The sequence below is a fragment of the Podarcis melisellensis genome, assembly GCF_964234715.1.
Source record: "Podarcis melisellensis genome assembly, chromosome: 12".
Classification (NCBI taxonomy): Eukaryota; Metazoa; Chordata; class Lepidosauria; order Squamata; family Lacertidae; genus Podarcis; species Podarcis melisellensis.
This window is the reverse complement of record NC_138544.1, coordinates 18039160-18054814: the sequence shown is the minus strand read 5'-3', so window position 1 is coordinate 18054814 and position 15655 is coordinate 18039160. Positions and strand designations below refer to the sequence as shown.

General features: G+C 43.1%; 1 protein-coding gene across 10 annotated transcripts in view; it reads left to right on the top strand.

Moving 5' to 3' along the window:
* RBMS3 (RNA binding motif single stranded interacting protein 3) overlaps positions 1–15655 on the top strand; it is a gene marked incomplete at its 3' end in the record, with an annotated part of 736788 nt that overhangs the window by 380754 nt on the left and 340379 nt on the right. For all 10 annotated transcript variants that reach the window (XM_081883321.1, XM_081883319.1, XM_081883325.1 and 7 more), the window contains one exon: positions 3142–3317. In XM_081883321.1, coding sequence (XP_081739447.1) covers positions 3142–3317 — 176 coding nt within the window. The remainder of the gene's footprint in view (positions 1–3141; positions 3318–15655) is intronic.

The following is a 15655-nucleotide window of genomic DNA, read 5'->3' as shown; positions in this document are numbered from 1 at the left end:
AAAAACTAACTGAATAGACTTAGTTATGATAGATAATATTTTCTCGATGAAAGGCATGCAATAATTCCAGCTGTGTTCAAAAACAGCTAAACCATTTCCTTGTTTTGGATTCTCAGAGAGAATTGCTATTTAAAAAAATAAAATGATACATTTTTTGAGATAATTACTTTGTTAGCACTTATTTGCAAAGTACAATGCTGAGTTGACAATGTCAGATAAATTAAAAACAATAACTTCCTTACTTGATGTTTCTTTGCAGTATCTAAATATGACCTTAAGGTACTGTTAATTAATTTGCAATTATTATCGGGCTCATCCTTGGAAGAGATCAGTCATTCCATGGTTAATTTTTCATAATTATTGCCATCGTTTTGCTAGGCACAACAGAGTGAAGAAGACTATCATGCCATGACAATTATATTTAAGGTAACATATGCAGTGCTGTATAAATGATGTGGGATAATAGTCCTACTGCTAAAAAGATAAATACTCATAATACAATACAATGGATAAGGCAGTAATTCTCAAACTTTTTCTCTCTGGGCCACACTTTCAAAATAAAATTTGCTTGCACCACACCATTTTTTTTAAGAAAATGGAAAGTACAACTAGGATTGTCCTCAATATCACTTGATGTTCCTGCTCTCATATTGAAAATATCAATCCGTATTCTGCAAATAGAAGAAAAAATACTTTGATATAATACTGTACTATACTACACTGAAATGTTTCTTTGAATGTCCTTGAATCTTCCTGCCACCGTTGCCATTCTCTCCTGCCACAACACCACCCTTTGAGAACCACTGGGACAAGGTGTTTTCAAACAGTACATATAGTGTGCTGAATCACAGCATTTGTCAGAACCTTCTCAATGACCATCTCTTATCTCAGCCGTGTTTCATTTGTCTGAAGTGATAAGAGGCACTGCTGCTGTTCCTTGGCATCTTCCTCTATCTCCTCCGGTTCGAAATACTTCCATTCTCAACATACAAATTCTGAAGAACACCACCACCACCTGTGATTCATTTATGACTTTTTAATGACATCCAAAGCAGAGCTAGTCAATGTGGTCAGGTTGTTCCAGACCACTAGCTGTGCTGTCTGGCGCCAATCATAATTGAAGCCCACCAGCATCTGAAGGAGACCGCATTCACTCCCCCCATGTTGGACCATGTTTCCCTGACAATTGGTTATGCTGACTGAGGCTGGTGGGAATTGTATTTGCCGGGATGCAGAAGGTTGTTCTTAATTTCCAGAACCTCACATCCTTGAGATTATTTCCTATTAACATATCTAATTGTTGCCATGACAGTGATAGGGGTTTTAATGATGATATTACTTGATTGAACTTTTGGCAGTAACTTCATTCTTTCTGACAGCTATTCTAGGCAATGAACTTTGATCATTTTCACTTACTATCCTCCAGAGTGAGCTCATATAATGTGTTTTTGTTTTTAATTCTCTTTTCCTTGTATATCACAACCTGGACAACAGGTTGAAAGTCAGCACATGCTCAGTATCGGAGGTAGAGGGACAGATTTAGTTTGCCAGTCACAGGAATATAGGAAACTGCCTCATAGACTATATGTTCATCTAGCCCTAGATTGTCTCCTTCGAGTTTGAGAATATATATTGCATTACATGTTCTGACTTCAGGCATATCTTGGGTGGCTTGTGTGAAATAATTTATATCCTGCTTTTCTGTTGTATGTAGTAGATAGGAGCATCCAAGGTGGCTTACAATCAGTATGAAGTTATATCTATATCTATCTATATGCTTTGTCACTATATGTTCAGTGCAGTGGAGTGGCCTAAGTCTAACCTTGAGACAATGGCATGGTGCTTCCATAAATGCAATGGAGGGTAGTCCATCAGGGAGATGCACTTAGCTAGCTCTTCATTGTCTGCCTCTTTACAACCAACCAACCCTTGGGGTTGCCATGGCTGTCAACTTCCTCCTCCTCAGTTTTGCCAGTGTGGTGTAGTGGTTAAGAGCGGTAGTCTCGTAATCTGGTGAACCAGGTTCGCGTCTCCGTTCCTCCACATGCAGCTGCTGGGTAACCTTGGGCTAGTCACACTTTTCTGAAGTCTCTCAGCCCCACTCACCTCACAGAGTGTTTGTTGTGGGAGAGGAAGGGAAAGGAGATGGTTAGCCACTTTGACACTCCTTCGGGTAGTGATAAAGCGGGATATCAAATCCAAACTCTTCTTCTTCTTCTTGCAGAACTCAGCAGAGAGGAGGACAGTGACATCACTAGCATTAGTTGACCACTTGTCATTGGCTCTGGTTCTCCTTACCATTGCCTCCCCCACCCCAGCCTTTTGCCATTCCAGTCCCCAAGGGCCACCACTGCTTTGATGTCTTACTAAAATCATTTCAGCTTCAAGGGGGTGGTTTCATGGACTGGCTGGACGCAGAGGAATGGTGGGAGGCATCAGCTGTGGAACCCCCAGGGAAGAAGGCGGCTCAGAGCCCAAGGAGTGGTGGCGGGACAGTGATGAGTGGTCAGAGGGAGAAGCCTAGGAGGATGAGGTGTCAGAAGCTGAAGAGGTAACAGGGTTTAGTGAGCAGGGAGAGTCTGTGACAGAGAGAAGTCTAGAAGCAGAAGGGGTAGCAGGCGAGGAGAGAAGCCAAGAGGCAGAGATGAGTCAGGCTGGTGAAGAAGTCAGGGTATCTTCCCCGCTTGCTGCTACAACCTCCCCCCCCCCCCCATTTCCCAGGACCAGGAGAGGTATGAAGAGGACAGAACACCGGCGTAGTCTCAGATTGCTTGGGAAGGACCTGAGAGAGAGGGAGACTTAGTTGTGTGAAGGCAGGGATCTTCAGTCCCCGCAACTGCCTCATAGGAGCAAGACCTACTGAGATGAGTTGCTATGCTCATTAGGCCTGGCACTCCTGAACAGATCTTCGTTCTTCTAATAAATTATTCCATGTGATTTATTGCTGACCCGCTCCTGACAGGTGGAAACTAGTTCATACCATGTCGGCCTGCAATAAAAGCTTGGGTTGAGGAAGTTGCTTCACAGCTGCCATTAAATACACATGATCGCTTAGGAGGACACTCTTGCCTCCTGTAATGCCACTGATGGTTTTTCTTTCTTTCTTCTTTTTTTGCCAATAATGATCTTTCTTGTTTTCAGCATTCCTATGCACCAGCTCCCCACCCCATGGCTCCGCCCAGCCCCAGTACTAATAGTAGCAACAACAACAGCAGCAGCAGCAGCAGCGGCGGCGAGCAGTTGAGTAAAACCAACCTGTACATCCGAGGCCTTCCACCCGGCACCACCGACCAGGACCTTATCAAGCTGTGCCAGCCGTAAGTATAGTGATTTGTTACCCTTCCGGCGGCTAAGGCATGTGCCTGAGTGTCACGTCTACAAGGACAAATTGTCCCAAGCAGCTTCTAACCTCGCAGAGGCAGGTTTATTTATGTGCAAATGAAGTAGTTAGGTGCAAGGTATAGCTGACAGTGGCGGCACCCGGTAAAGGATAACTTGCATCTTTTTAGCTCAAGTGTGATAAAAATCTTCCTGACAACCTGAGCTGGGAAGAAGCATAATTTGACCCGCAGAGTCTTTGGAGAGTATGAAGGAGAGGCAGCTGCTTGATCCTAGGTGGGGGGGTGCATTAGTGGTTGCTAGGGAAACTTGCTGGGGTTGAAAAAGAGAGGGTATGGTAGGCAGGCAACAGATAGAAGTCCCCGCTCTGCTATTGCAGCAGCAACTTTTTAGGATATGCGGAATGGCTTCTTGAAAATCTTAACGCTGCCAGATTAGTGCATTGGATCAAAATTAAGTTCTTTTGAACAAGAGCTACCATAAATCTTCTTAATTGGAACGAAACGGAGGGACTGAAATATATCGGTGTCTTATTTCTGCATACCTCTCTGCAACTGAACGCTATAGCAGAGAACATTGAATGACAGTATTCATGCAACCAAACAAAGGGGAATTTTTAAAAGAGAAATTATGGGGGAACCCTTGGCAGCTCACAGAGATTTGTGCTTGCTGCTCCCTGCAGCAAACCTCCTCCTCCGCTACCCGCTTTTCCAGAAGAAAGCAAGTCTTAAATCTGCTTCACATGGCACTGCGACATGAGTGTTTGTATGGTGTGTGTTGTGGAGAAGCTTGTGAACTGTGAAGGGGAGATGCCTGCCTCTGAACACATAGTGAGCATATTCCTGGCAGCCAATACTTTCCTTAGCACATATATCTCCACTCCAGCATGATCTCCCCTTCAAATGAATAATAAAAAAATATGGCTGCTTTCATACTGCCAAACATCTCCTATTCCTCCTGGAATGGGGAGTAAAGGTAAAAAAGGTAAGGTAAAGGACCCCTGGATGGTTCAGTCTAGTCAAAGATGACTATGGGGTTGTGGCGCTCATCTCGCTTTCAGGCTGAGGGGGCTGGTGTTTGTCCCCAGACAGCTTTTAGGGTCATGTGGCCAGCATGACTAAACTGCTTCTGGCACAATGGGACACCGTGACGGAAACCAGATCGCACGGAAACACCGTTTACCTTCCCACTACAGTGGTACCTATTTATTTGCTTGCACTGGCATGCTTTCAAACTGCTAGGTTGGCAAGAGCTGGGCCAGAGCAATGGGAGCTCACTCCGTTGTGGGGATTTGAACTGCTGACCTTCTGATCGGCAAGGCCAAGAGGCTCAGTGGTTTAGACCACAGTGCCACCCACATCCTCCGAATGGGGAGTAGGGCTTGCCAATCAGAAGGTCAGCGGTTCAAATCTTCGTGACGGGGTGAGTTCCCGTTGCTCGGTCCCTGCTCCTGCCAACCTAGCAGTTCAAAAGCACATCAAAGTGCAAGTAGATAAATAGGTACCGCTCTGGCGGGAAGATAAATGGTGTTTCCGTGTGCTTCTTTGGTTTGCCAGAAGCAGCTTATTCATGCTGGCCACATGACCCGGAAGATATCTGCGGACAAACACCGGCTCCCTCAGCCTACAGAGCGAGATGAGCGCTGAAACCCTAGAGTCGTCCGCAACTGGACGTAATGGTCAGGGGTACCTTTACCTTTAAGCATTGAAGTATTGTGATGGACTAATGTATGTGCCTCACTCCTGGTTATACCGTAATTGCACTGGGTGGTGCGCAACTGCATTTTACTCAAGAGTAGACCTGTTGAAGTTAATGGACCTAACTTAGTCATGCTCATTAATCTCAGTAGGTCTGCTTTAGTTCCCTAGCCCATGTCAACTTTTATATTTTAAACAGAAGGCCATAATCACTCAATTATAGCTCTCGAGCGGCCCCTCTTTCTGTCAACAGCACGCAATTCTGCCTTGGCTCTGCAGCATTTCCCCAAAGTTCACATTTGTGTCAGCCCCTCCTTTACATTGATTTTCTGTTGTTTGGATTTCTGCCTCCTTTTGGGCCTGACAGCCATTTCGGTGGTGGGAGAGCGATGCTGGAGACAGCAGTGGGAGCATGCTGGTAGTGAATATTTTGATTGGCTAAGCAGAGGAAATGGGCAGAAGCCTCTCTATTGGTGGAAATGCCTTAATAATGACTGTGGGGAAAGACACTGATTCCAGCAGTGAAGTGACACTGGGAAAGCAACACGGAAGGGATGCAACCACAGTTCTTCTCTGTTGTATTTCCGCTAACCAGAGGTGTCCTAGTATCTAGAGCCATAGGAGGAGCTTCCATAGCTGGAGCAAAGGGTGTGTGATGTATGGAACCATTCAGTAAGGAAGCATTGCTTAATTTTTCAAAGATCACTTCCTGATAGTTGGGTCTAAAGCTGTGAGTCTGCAGCTAGCAGGGATCTATAGACATGCTTTGTTGTCTGTGCTTGTTGTTTTGTTCCTATTCATGTTGCATCCTTTTGAACTTCAAATAAAGTTATTTGAGTTTGTATGCTGCTTTTGGCTTGAAGCCGACACTGAACAGTGTAGCAAGAACATTGAGCAAGAACTTTGAGCAGATGGTTGGGTTGGAGCATCTTGGCAGGGGAAATGAAACTTAGCCAGTGTGGTGTAGTGGTTAAGAGTGGTAGACTCGTAATCTGGTGAACCGGGTTTGCGTCTCCACTCCTCCACATGCAGCCGCTGGGTGACCTTGGGCCAGTCACACTTCTCTGAAGTCTCTCAGCCTCTCTCACCTCACAGAGTGTTTGTTGTGGGGGAGGAAGGGAAAGGAGAATGATAGCCGCTTTGAGACTCCTTCGGGTAGTGATAAAGCGGGATATCAAATCCAAACTCCTCTTCTTCTTCACCAAACTTATTTTCATTTTCACTTTATTTATTAAATTTGCATCCTGCCCTTCCTCACAAAGGAGCCCAAGACACCATATATCGTTCTTAAATATCGTTCTTAAATTGTGGTGCCCAGAACCGGACACAGTACAATCCTTTAACTATGTCTTTATTCTATATTAAATTGCACTGTTTTGTCATTTTGTTATATATATATAAAACAAAATGACAAAACAGTGCAATTTAATATAGAATAAAGACAAAACAGTGCAATTTAATATAGAATAAAGACATAGTTAAAGGATTGTACTGTGTCCGGTTCTGGGCACCACAATTTAAGAACGATATTGACAAGCTGGGATGCTTGGAGAGGAGGACAACTAAATGACAAAGAATAAGGAAATCAAGCCTTGGGAGGAATGGTTGAAGGAATTGGATTTGTTTAGCTTGGCAAAGAGCAGACTGAGAGGAGATATGACAGCAGTCTTCAGCTATCTAAAGGGCTGTCACATGGGAAATGGAGCAAGCTTGTTTTCTTCTGCTCCAGAGGCCAACGGATTCGAGTTACATGAAAGGAAATCCTGACTTAACACCAGGAAGAATTTTCTGACAGCAAGAGCTGTTTGACAATGGACGGACTCCCTTTGGAAGTGGTGGCCTCTCTTGCTTGGAGACTTTTAAGCAGAGATTGGATGTAGGCTTGCCATATGTTCTCTTTTTCCAGGACACATCCTCTTTTTCATGGATAGTCGTCATAGCGATCCATAGTTAAAAGTAGAAGTCGGGAAAAGTGTCTTTTTTTTTTTTGCTTTTCAAAATATGGCAACCTTATATGGCCTTCTGTCTTGGATGCTTTAGTTGAGATTCCTGAGTTGTAGGGGTTGGACTTAGATGACCCTCAGAGTCCCTTCCAACTGTGCAATTCTATTCTGGCGATCTGGCCATGCTCCCTTAAATCTGCCTCTGGAAGGAGTATGCACCCATGGCCTTTGGAAGCTTGAAGGGGTTGGCTTTCTCTGCAACAAAGCCCTGCCACGTCGTTCACCTTGCAGTGTCCTCTCACTTAAATGCCCCACATTTCCTATATGCTCACCAAACATTTCTGCAAATCCAGCCACCCAATCTCCACCACAGGGGCCTTGCTTCATTCTGAATGGAGACGTCTGCTTGCATGTTTCCTTCATATTTATAAATTTGATAGGCAGGTTGCCATCTTGTTAAGAACAGAAGAATACGTAGTAGAGCCTGGCCAATAAAACTTGATGGTTTTATTTCTTACCTGAATACAAAATAGGTTGCTGCTTGAATAGGCTGAAAATAGGTTGCTGATCGAATGTATAGCGCAGAATGGCCAAAGATGCGAGTTAGCCATTAAAATGTCTAATCTGCTTACATATTTGCTTTATTTTACTGTCACTGTTTACATGCCACCCAGTAAGTCTCTGGGCAGCTTATAATGAAAGTTAAAAACTGTTGTATTAAAAAATAAAAGCATGAAATCTAATACAGCATGAAACCAGTGGCCATAAAACAAAGCTCACAGTAGCACCACAGATTCACAGGTCTTAAAACCCCAGATATATCCACTAAAATATAATTACCTGAAAGTTTTTAGGGGAGAAGGGAGACTGCTTGCAGATTCCTGCTATTCATCTTCTTGAAAAAAAAAAATATGCACAAGAATTTGGGTATCCAAAGTATCTAATACATGCCTGTACTTCGAAAATCAATTTTAAAAAAGAATGAAATGATTGAAAAATCTTTGATTGCATATTACATTTATATCCTCCCTTTGCTCCAAGTAGCTCTAGACCAGGGGTAGGCAGCCTAAGGCCTGGGGGCCGGAGGTGGCCCATTCGCCTTCTCAATCTGACCCACGGACGGTCCGGGAATCAGCGTGTTTTTACATGTCAAATGTGTCCTTTTATTTAAAAAGCATCCCTGGGTTATTTGTGGGGCCTGTCTGCTGTTTTTACATGAGTAGAATGTGTTCTTTTATTTAAAATGCATCTCTGGATTATTTGTGGGGAATAGGAATTCGTTCACCCCCCCCCCCCAAAAAAATATATAGTCCGGTCCCCCACAAGGTCTGAGGGACATTGACCGGCCACCTGCAGAAAAAGTTTGCTGACCCCTGTTCTAGACTAATGTACACAATTCTCCCTTCCCCTAATTTTACCCTCCTTCCTTCCGGGGTACATTAAGCTGAGAGAAAGTAACTGGCCCAGCATTACCCAGTGAGCTTCATGGCTGAGTGTGGTATTCAAATCTGGGTGTTCCTGTAGTTAATACAATACAGTGCCGGATTTAGGGTTGTGTGGACAGTTCCCCCAAACAGGGTGCTGAGTCTAAGGGGCGCAAAACAACAACAACAATAGCCACCTGTATTTATACGGGTACCTGCTTAGAAGATCCATAAAAATGCAAGTGTACCAAAATGAATTATAGTGAAAATAAGAAATATTTTTTGGGGGGGGGAGAGCCAAGTTTTGTTCTCTCTCAGAGTGCCATATTACCAAAGTCCAGGCCTGCCCCATGCTGTAGCCACTTTGCCATTCCACTTCTAAACTTAAAACCATCCAAAGGTTTGGCCAACCTTTGGCTGGGCTTGGATGAAATCACTTCTCCCCTTTCACATTTTGGGGACATTTGATTTTTCAGGGTGGGAAACTCTCCAAAGCTCCTTACAGTTCCATTTGCCCGGAAGCAGCCATTCTTGTTTTTTCCATGTCTGGAGAGGGGAGTTTTGAGGGGAAATGGTGGCTGCTAGCTGATTGGAGCAATGAGGAGTTTCAGTAGGTTTTACTGCTGAATATTTCCTGCCTCCATGCTTCCAATTCACCGAAATATGACCGCCCTGGTTTGCCAGGGGGACTGCATTTCAGATTAGCCCCATTTTGTGGCAGACTAAACTATACAGGCAAGAGTTCATGGACCTAGGAGTTGGGGAGGTGATATTTGGAGGATCATACAATAAACTTACAGCATATAAACAATATTCTTTGGTCTCTCCCAGATCTGCAGTTCTCTGATATGCCCCCAACACCATGCTTTCATTTGTCTTTTCACTTGTGACAGTCGCAGGGAATTTCAGAAAAGATTACATGGTCTAATCCACAACAGGTGTAAAAACACAACTAGCAGTAGTCTAATTTATACCAGCTGGCATTTTAACATTCAAGAGTTCAAAAAAAACCACCACACCAAAACACCCCACATTTTTTCTGTTTATTTGCTCGTTACCTTAGCCATATCTCACAAGGGAAATGCCTAATAGCACAGGTCTGTTGTGATTGTCTAGGGTAGCTTGCAGTCCATGGGACATATGGCACAGCAAACTTTATGGCCCTTGTAAGTTCTTTTAGAATTATGGAATCATAGAATTGTAGAATTGGAAGGGACCCTGTGGGTCAACTAGCCCAGTTCTGTGCAAGGCTGGAATATAAGAATCCCTAAGACAGCCACTTTCTGTGCCATCCAGTCATAAATGTGTTGTTGTTGTTGTTTAGTCGTTTAGTCATGTCCAACTCTTCGTGACCCCATGGACCAGAGCACACCAGGCACTCCTGTCTTCCACTGCCTCCCGCAGTTTGGCCAAACTCATGTTCGTAGCTTCAAGAACATTGTCCAACCTCTGTTGTCCCCTTCTCCTTGTGCCCTCCATCTTTCCCAACATCAGGGTCTTTTCCAGGGAGTCTTCTCTTCTCATGAGGTGGCCAAAGTATTGGAGTCTCAGCTTCAGGATCTGTCCTTCTAGTGAGCACTCAGGGCTGATTTCCTTAAGAATGGAGAGGTTTGATCTTCTTGCAGTCCATGGGACTCTCAAGAGTCTCTTCCAGCACCATAATTCAAATGTGTACTCAGAACTAAGTCTTTAATGGGATTTGCTCCCAGGAAGTGTGCACAAAACCATAGAATTGAATAGTTGGAAGGGGCTACCAGGGTCATTTAGTCCAACCCTGCTATGCAGAAATCTTTCACTTCATCGTGAGACTCGAACTCATGACCTTGGGATTTAGAGTCTCATTCTCTACCGTCTGAGCTATCCACAGCCTTAATTCATATTCACAAGGTAAATAGACACTTGGAGTTTTGCATGCTTTGTGGCACAAGATTCACTCCCTCTAACTTAGACAGTGAGTGTGGGCGGGTAGCAAGTATCCCTCTTTTTGCCATTATGCTCTGAAGGTTATACAGACTTTGAGAGCATCACAACCCCATCATTAAGCCCAGCAAATATAAAGGGAAATGATATGAGGCTGGAGAACCCTTTCTTAATGAATGTGGGGAAAGTTCTCAACTAGGCTTTTTGTGTTTTTTTGTCAACAATCCTTTTTTCTAAGCCTCTGCTGTTAATAAAGGCCGTTATTTATATGGTTCCAAAGAATGGGATGGCACTTAGTACAGTTTTAATTGGCCTTAATTGGTGTGTAGTTCTGGAGAGTGAAAGAAAGTAGGTTTTCATGTTTGATAAGTGTCATTGTTATCTAAGCCTCCTGACACTTCCGCATTTCGATGGTGTGCCTTTTTGTGTGTGATGTGTGCAGCGCACTGAATAGAAAATAGCCAGCTGGAATGCTAGTGACACTCCCGCTGCAGAGTCCATTACGCACAATGCCAGACATTTTTGACAAATGGATCGACACCATCAAACCTTTTATCAATTTAAGGGTAACCTTGTCACAGTAGTCTGTCAAGCAGTGCAGATAGAACTACTGTACAAGAAAACAAGTCGTCATGAACTCAATGGTAACCAAGTAAATAAGGAAAAGGGGAAAAAATGTTGCTGGAAGGTTTTTCTTTGCTGCGTTACATTTGATCTTGAGGAATGTGTAGGCTCTTTTACGGTGGAAGAAAGGCATCTACGTTTCCTGCTTCCGGCGGGGGTAGCCAGTGTGACACAATTGTTAGAATGTTGGGCTAACACCTGGGAGTGCAGGGTTCGAATCCTCTCTCAACCTTGAAGCTCACTGAGTGACCTTGGGCCACTCACCATATCCTAGCCTAGCCTACCTCACAGGGTTGTTGTAAGAATGGAATGGGGGGGGGGAGAAGAACCATGCGCGTCACCTTGGAAGATAAAGGTGATCTATCTATCTATCTATCTATCTATCTATCTATCTATCTATCTATCAATCTATCAATCTATCATCTATCTATCATCTATCTGTCATATATCTATCTACCTATCTATCTAATTAAATAAAAATTAATTTGTTGCAGCATGTTCCTGTGGTACCATAATGACTAAGAAATTAATCATAGCATAGGCTTTCATTGACTACAGTCCACTTCCTCAGATAGGTAAAGGTAAAGGGACCCCTGACCATTAGGTCCAGTCGTGACCGACTCTGGGGTTGCGGCGCTCATCTCGCTTTATTGGCCAAGGGAGCTGGCGTACAGCTTCCGGGTCATGTGGCCATCATGACTAAGCCGCTTCTGGCGAACCAGAGCAGCACACGGAAACGCCGTTTACCTTCCTGCCAGAGAGGTACCTATTTATCTACTTGCACTTCGTGCTTTTGAACTGCTAGGTTGGCAGGAGCAGGGACTGAGCAACGGGAGCTCACCCCATCGCAGGGATTCAAACCGCCGACCTTCTGATCAGCAAGTCCTAGGCTCTGTGGTTTAACCCACAGTGCCACCTGCGTCCCTCCTCAGATATGTACACATATTTAAATACATATTTCACCTACAGTTTCATTTTCATTATACATATATTTACTATATGCCACAAGAACATTTGTGTTCTTATAAAATGGACCAGTAGCAGTCTGATTAAACGAATTCTGCTATCAACAATCATATTTTCCCCTCTTGTGTGTTTTCTCAGGCATGTGCCCAAAACATCTGTCTACCCCTTTCGAATCTTTCCCCCCCTAATCCACATCTGTCCCAAAGTGTTTAATCTATGTGTTTGCAAAGCTTTATAAAGTACTAATTTCATAGATACCTTTTTCTGTAAGTGTATATAGCCCTGTATCAGGGATGGTAAACCAGTGTCCTTCCACACGTTGTTGGACTTTCATCTACCATCAGCACCAGCTAGCAGGACCAGTGGCCAGGGATCATGGGAGCTGTAGTCCAACAACCTTCAGAAAGATGCAAGTTTCCCATCTCTGCTATTATATAATCATGGATCCAGATTTACTTCCTTAAAAAGAGATACTTGCTCTACAGAAAGAAAGGCCTCCATTTGTGGAATATGTCCAACACGGTGTTAGTGCACATTCATTAATATGTATTACTGTTGTTGTTTTTTAATATTACTGAGCTAAAGAATGCTTAACTTTCTGTGGTTCTGGCCAGCTTTGGAGCACTGAAGTATAAACCGCATGACAATTCTCCAGATTACTTTCCCTCTTCAAAACTAAACTTGTCCAAAATCAGAAGTGATCTTAACTAACATCTTTGATTCAGGGCCAGCATAAGATTATATTTGTTGAGACAGCATTTTAAACAGTTACTCCATTTTAGCCCTGTTGGCTTTTTTGGAAATCAACTCTTAAGTGAGAGATCTGGTAATATAAATAAATTCTAATTAAATATTATTAATACCATCCACATTTGAAAAAAAAATGTTTTAATAGTTTTGCATACTTGGAATGTCATTCCTCTAAACTAGTATTTTCCTCTGACCATAAATTTGAATGAATTTGATTACCTCAATCTTCAAACCATTTATACCTGAACAGTTTCAGTACCTCTGGATAGGACTGCTATAGAGTAAATGACTTGATTGCAATCACAGCAAAATTGTCTTGTTATCTCTGTTATTTTACTACCCAGTTTGTTTTCCTTATTTATATTAGATACTGTGTCAATCAACCAGATCTAATATCTGTAAGGTGTGGACCAAAGTCAAAGAGCTTTAATTTATAAAGGCAAACAATTGCACATAAAGACAAAGAAATCTGAGTAGTAGTCAGATGAAGTTGTCTGAAGGAGAAACATGGCTCCCTAAGTTTATGACCATCCATGCTGTCATGATTATCATTGGTGCTGCCTTTACTCAGTAACAGCCACATTCCATTACCAGAGATATGCTTGTTCATTGAGTCATAGCCCCATTCTTTTCCAAGGACAACAAAATTGCATTGATAACTTTATCCATGTTAGTTGCTAGAGAATCCTTTACTCTGCAGTCACTTTGCATAGCTCCACCCCCATGGAAGTTGATGGGCACTTCCTGTGTTTTTTTTAAAACTATGTGCGGGGGCTATTTCTCTGTTTTCTTTTGCTTTTTTAAAAATAAAACTGGTTGTAAACTCGAGAATATTTTGATACATTTTAATGCTTCAGTACTCTGTTGTTTATTTATTTATTTGTTAGTTACTTTGAACAGTTTAAAAGGAAAAGTGGGATATAAATACTTTTAAATAAAACAACATTAAATGCTTATTCCCCAAAGAGATTATTACACTGTTGACTGCAAAAAAGCTCACAGAAAAAGCCTTTATATAACCCAGGTTGGGACACCATCAGAGGTATAACAGTGTTTCATGATTAAAATAAATCATGGTTGGCAAAAAAAATCCTACTCATATTAAATTACTGTTAGAAGTACAGTTGTGGGGGAATCTGTAAGAACCATTTCTGTGTTTATTTAGAAGTAACATGTTGAAATAATAATAATAATAATAATAATAATAATAATAATAATAATGAGTTGCCAGCCCTGGATCAGCAATCCACAACTGAATTAAACAGCTCTAATATTTTAACCTTGAGCAGAGTCGTAGAGCTGGTGCCAAAGTATTTTAAAAGTATCTAGAATTCTCTGGCTATAAGCATCTTAGCTTTTGTGGTATTTCACATTTTAAAAACCCTTAACAATAATTCTTCAAACAGAAATACTCTCCAGGATTCCTTTAGACCTCTGTTGTTCTGGATTCCTCACAGTTAGCTGCTTATTTTATAACAGAATAATTTCCTTGGGTTTCAGTTCCTTTAAAATGAGCAGGAGTGTACTCTGTGATGATCCCCTCTGTTACCAAGCCTTTCCTCAGAGCTCTGCTGCAGGTGGAGACAATTGTTGTCTAATGAAGCTAGCTATCTAGAGAGCAAAGGCTGTGGGACCCCTTTCATCATGCTTCTGAAGTCAGGGCAGGGCTTCTTTTCAGCCATAACTCCATCCTGGAACCCCTCAGGTAGGTTCTGGCATCTCTCAGGTGGGCGCCATTGCGAGGGAGAGAATGAGGGAGGCATTTGTGGTGAGTTCTGGTACCTCTTTCTCTAGAAAAATAGCACCCCTGGCACTTGAGGCCTACATTGTAGAGTACATTTCCTGCTTATTCTGTTGTGTGGAACGAATCTGCTGCCTGAATGGTCCTCACGAGAAACAACTTTGTTAGGTATGCATGCTTGCCTCATTTTCTACCACCATGCCAGTTCTCAGAGGCAACATTTGGCATAACAGGTTATATTGACAGAGGAGACAGATGCTGTTGTACACATTTGTGGTTGTGTTCCATGGTGTTTTTTATGTTGCTGTACACACCAGAGAGGGACACGGGTGGTGCTGTGGGTTAAACCACAGAGCCTAGGACTTGCCAATCAGAAGGTCGGCAGTTCAAATCCCCGCGACAGGCTGAGCTCCCATCGCTTGGTCCCTGCTCCTGCCAACCTAGCAGTTTAAAAGCACGTCAAAGTGCAAGTAGATAAATAGGTACTGCTCCGGTGGGAAGGTAAACGGCGTTTCCGTGCGCTGCTCTGGTTCGCCAGAAGCGGCTTAGTTATGCTGGTCACATGACCCGGAAGCTGTACGCCGGCTCCCTCGGCCAATAAAGCGAGATGAGTGCCGCAACCCCAGAGTCGGTCACAACTGGACCTAATGGTCAGGGGTCCCTTTACCTTACACACCAGAGAAGGTTACCTGATTTGTTTTGCTGTACCAAACTCCTATTCAGTGAAGCTTTCGTCTGTACATGCACGTCATCCGCTCATGTGCAATGGCTGTCTCAAATGTACACCCCTCAGCTTGACCGCAGCTTGCGTTTACAAATCAGACGGGTGGTGCTTTGAGGGAAAATGCACCAGACAGCGCTGTTTTTCAAGGATACATGTGGATTGTGGCTAACATTGTGTGCAGTCTTGCTTCAAACACCAGTAGCGAGAGCTCATGGGAGCCAGAAGTAAATGGCACATGGTCAAAGCTAGACATAAATGGATTCATTCTGAAATATTGGATGTTAAGAAAATGCAGAGAGTGGCACAACTGTATGATTGGCACACTGCAAGTGTGTGGGTTGAAATGGCACAATGCATGTAGCCTTAAACATCTTAGATATTTCTTGGCCACGTTTCATGTATTATCCTGCCCTCCCCCCCCCACCCCCCGACTTTCAGTTGGAAACATTAAATTATCACAGGGCATTAAACGATCGGGGAGTGGGGGAAGCCAGGCTATTCCCTCACAAGTTTATTACCAAAGTATG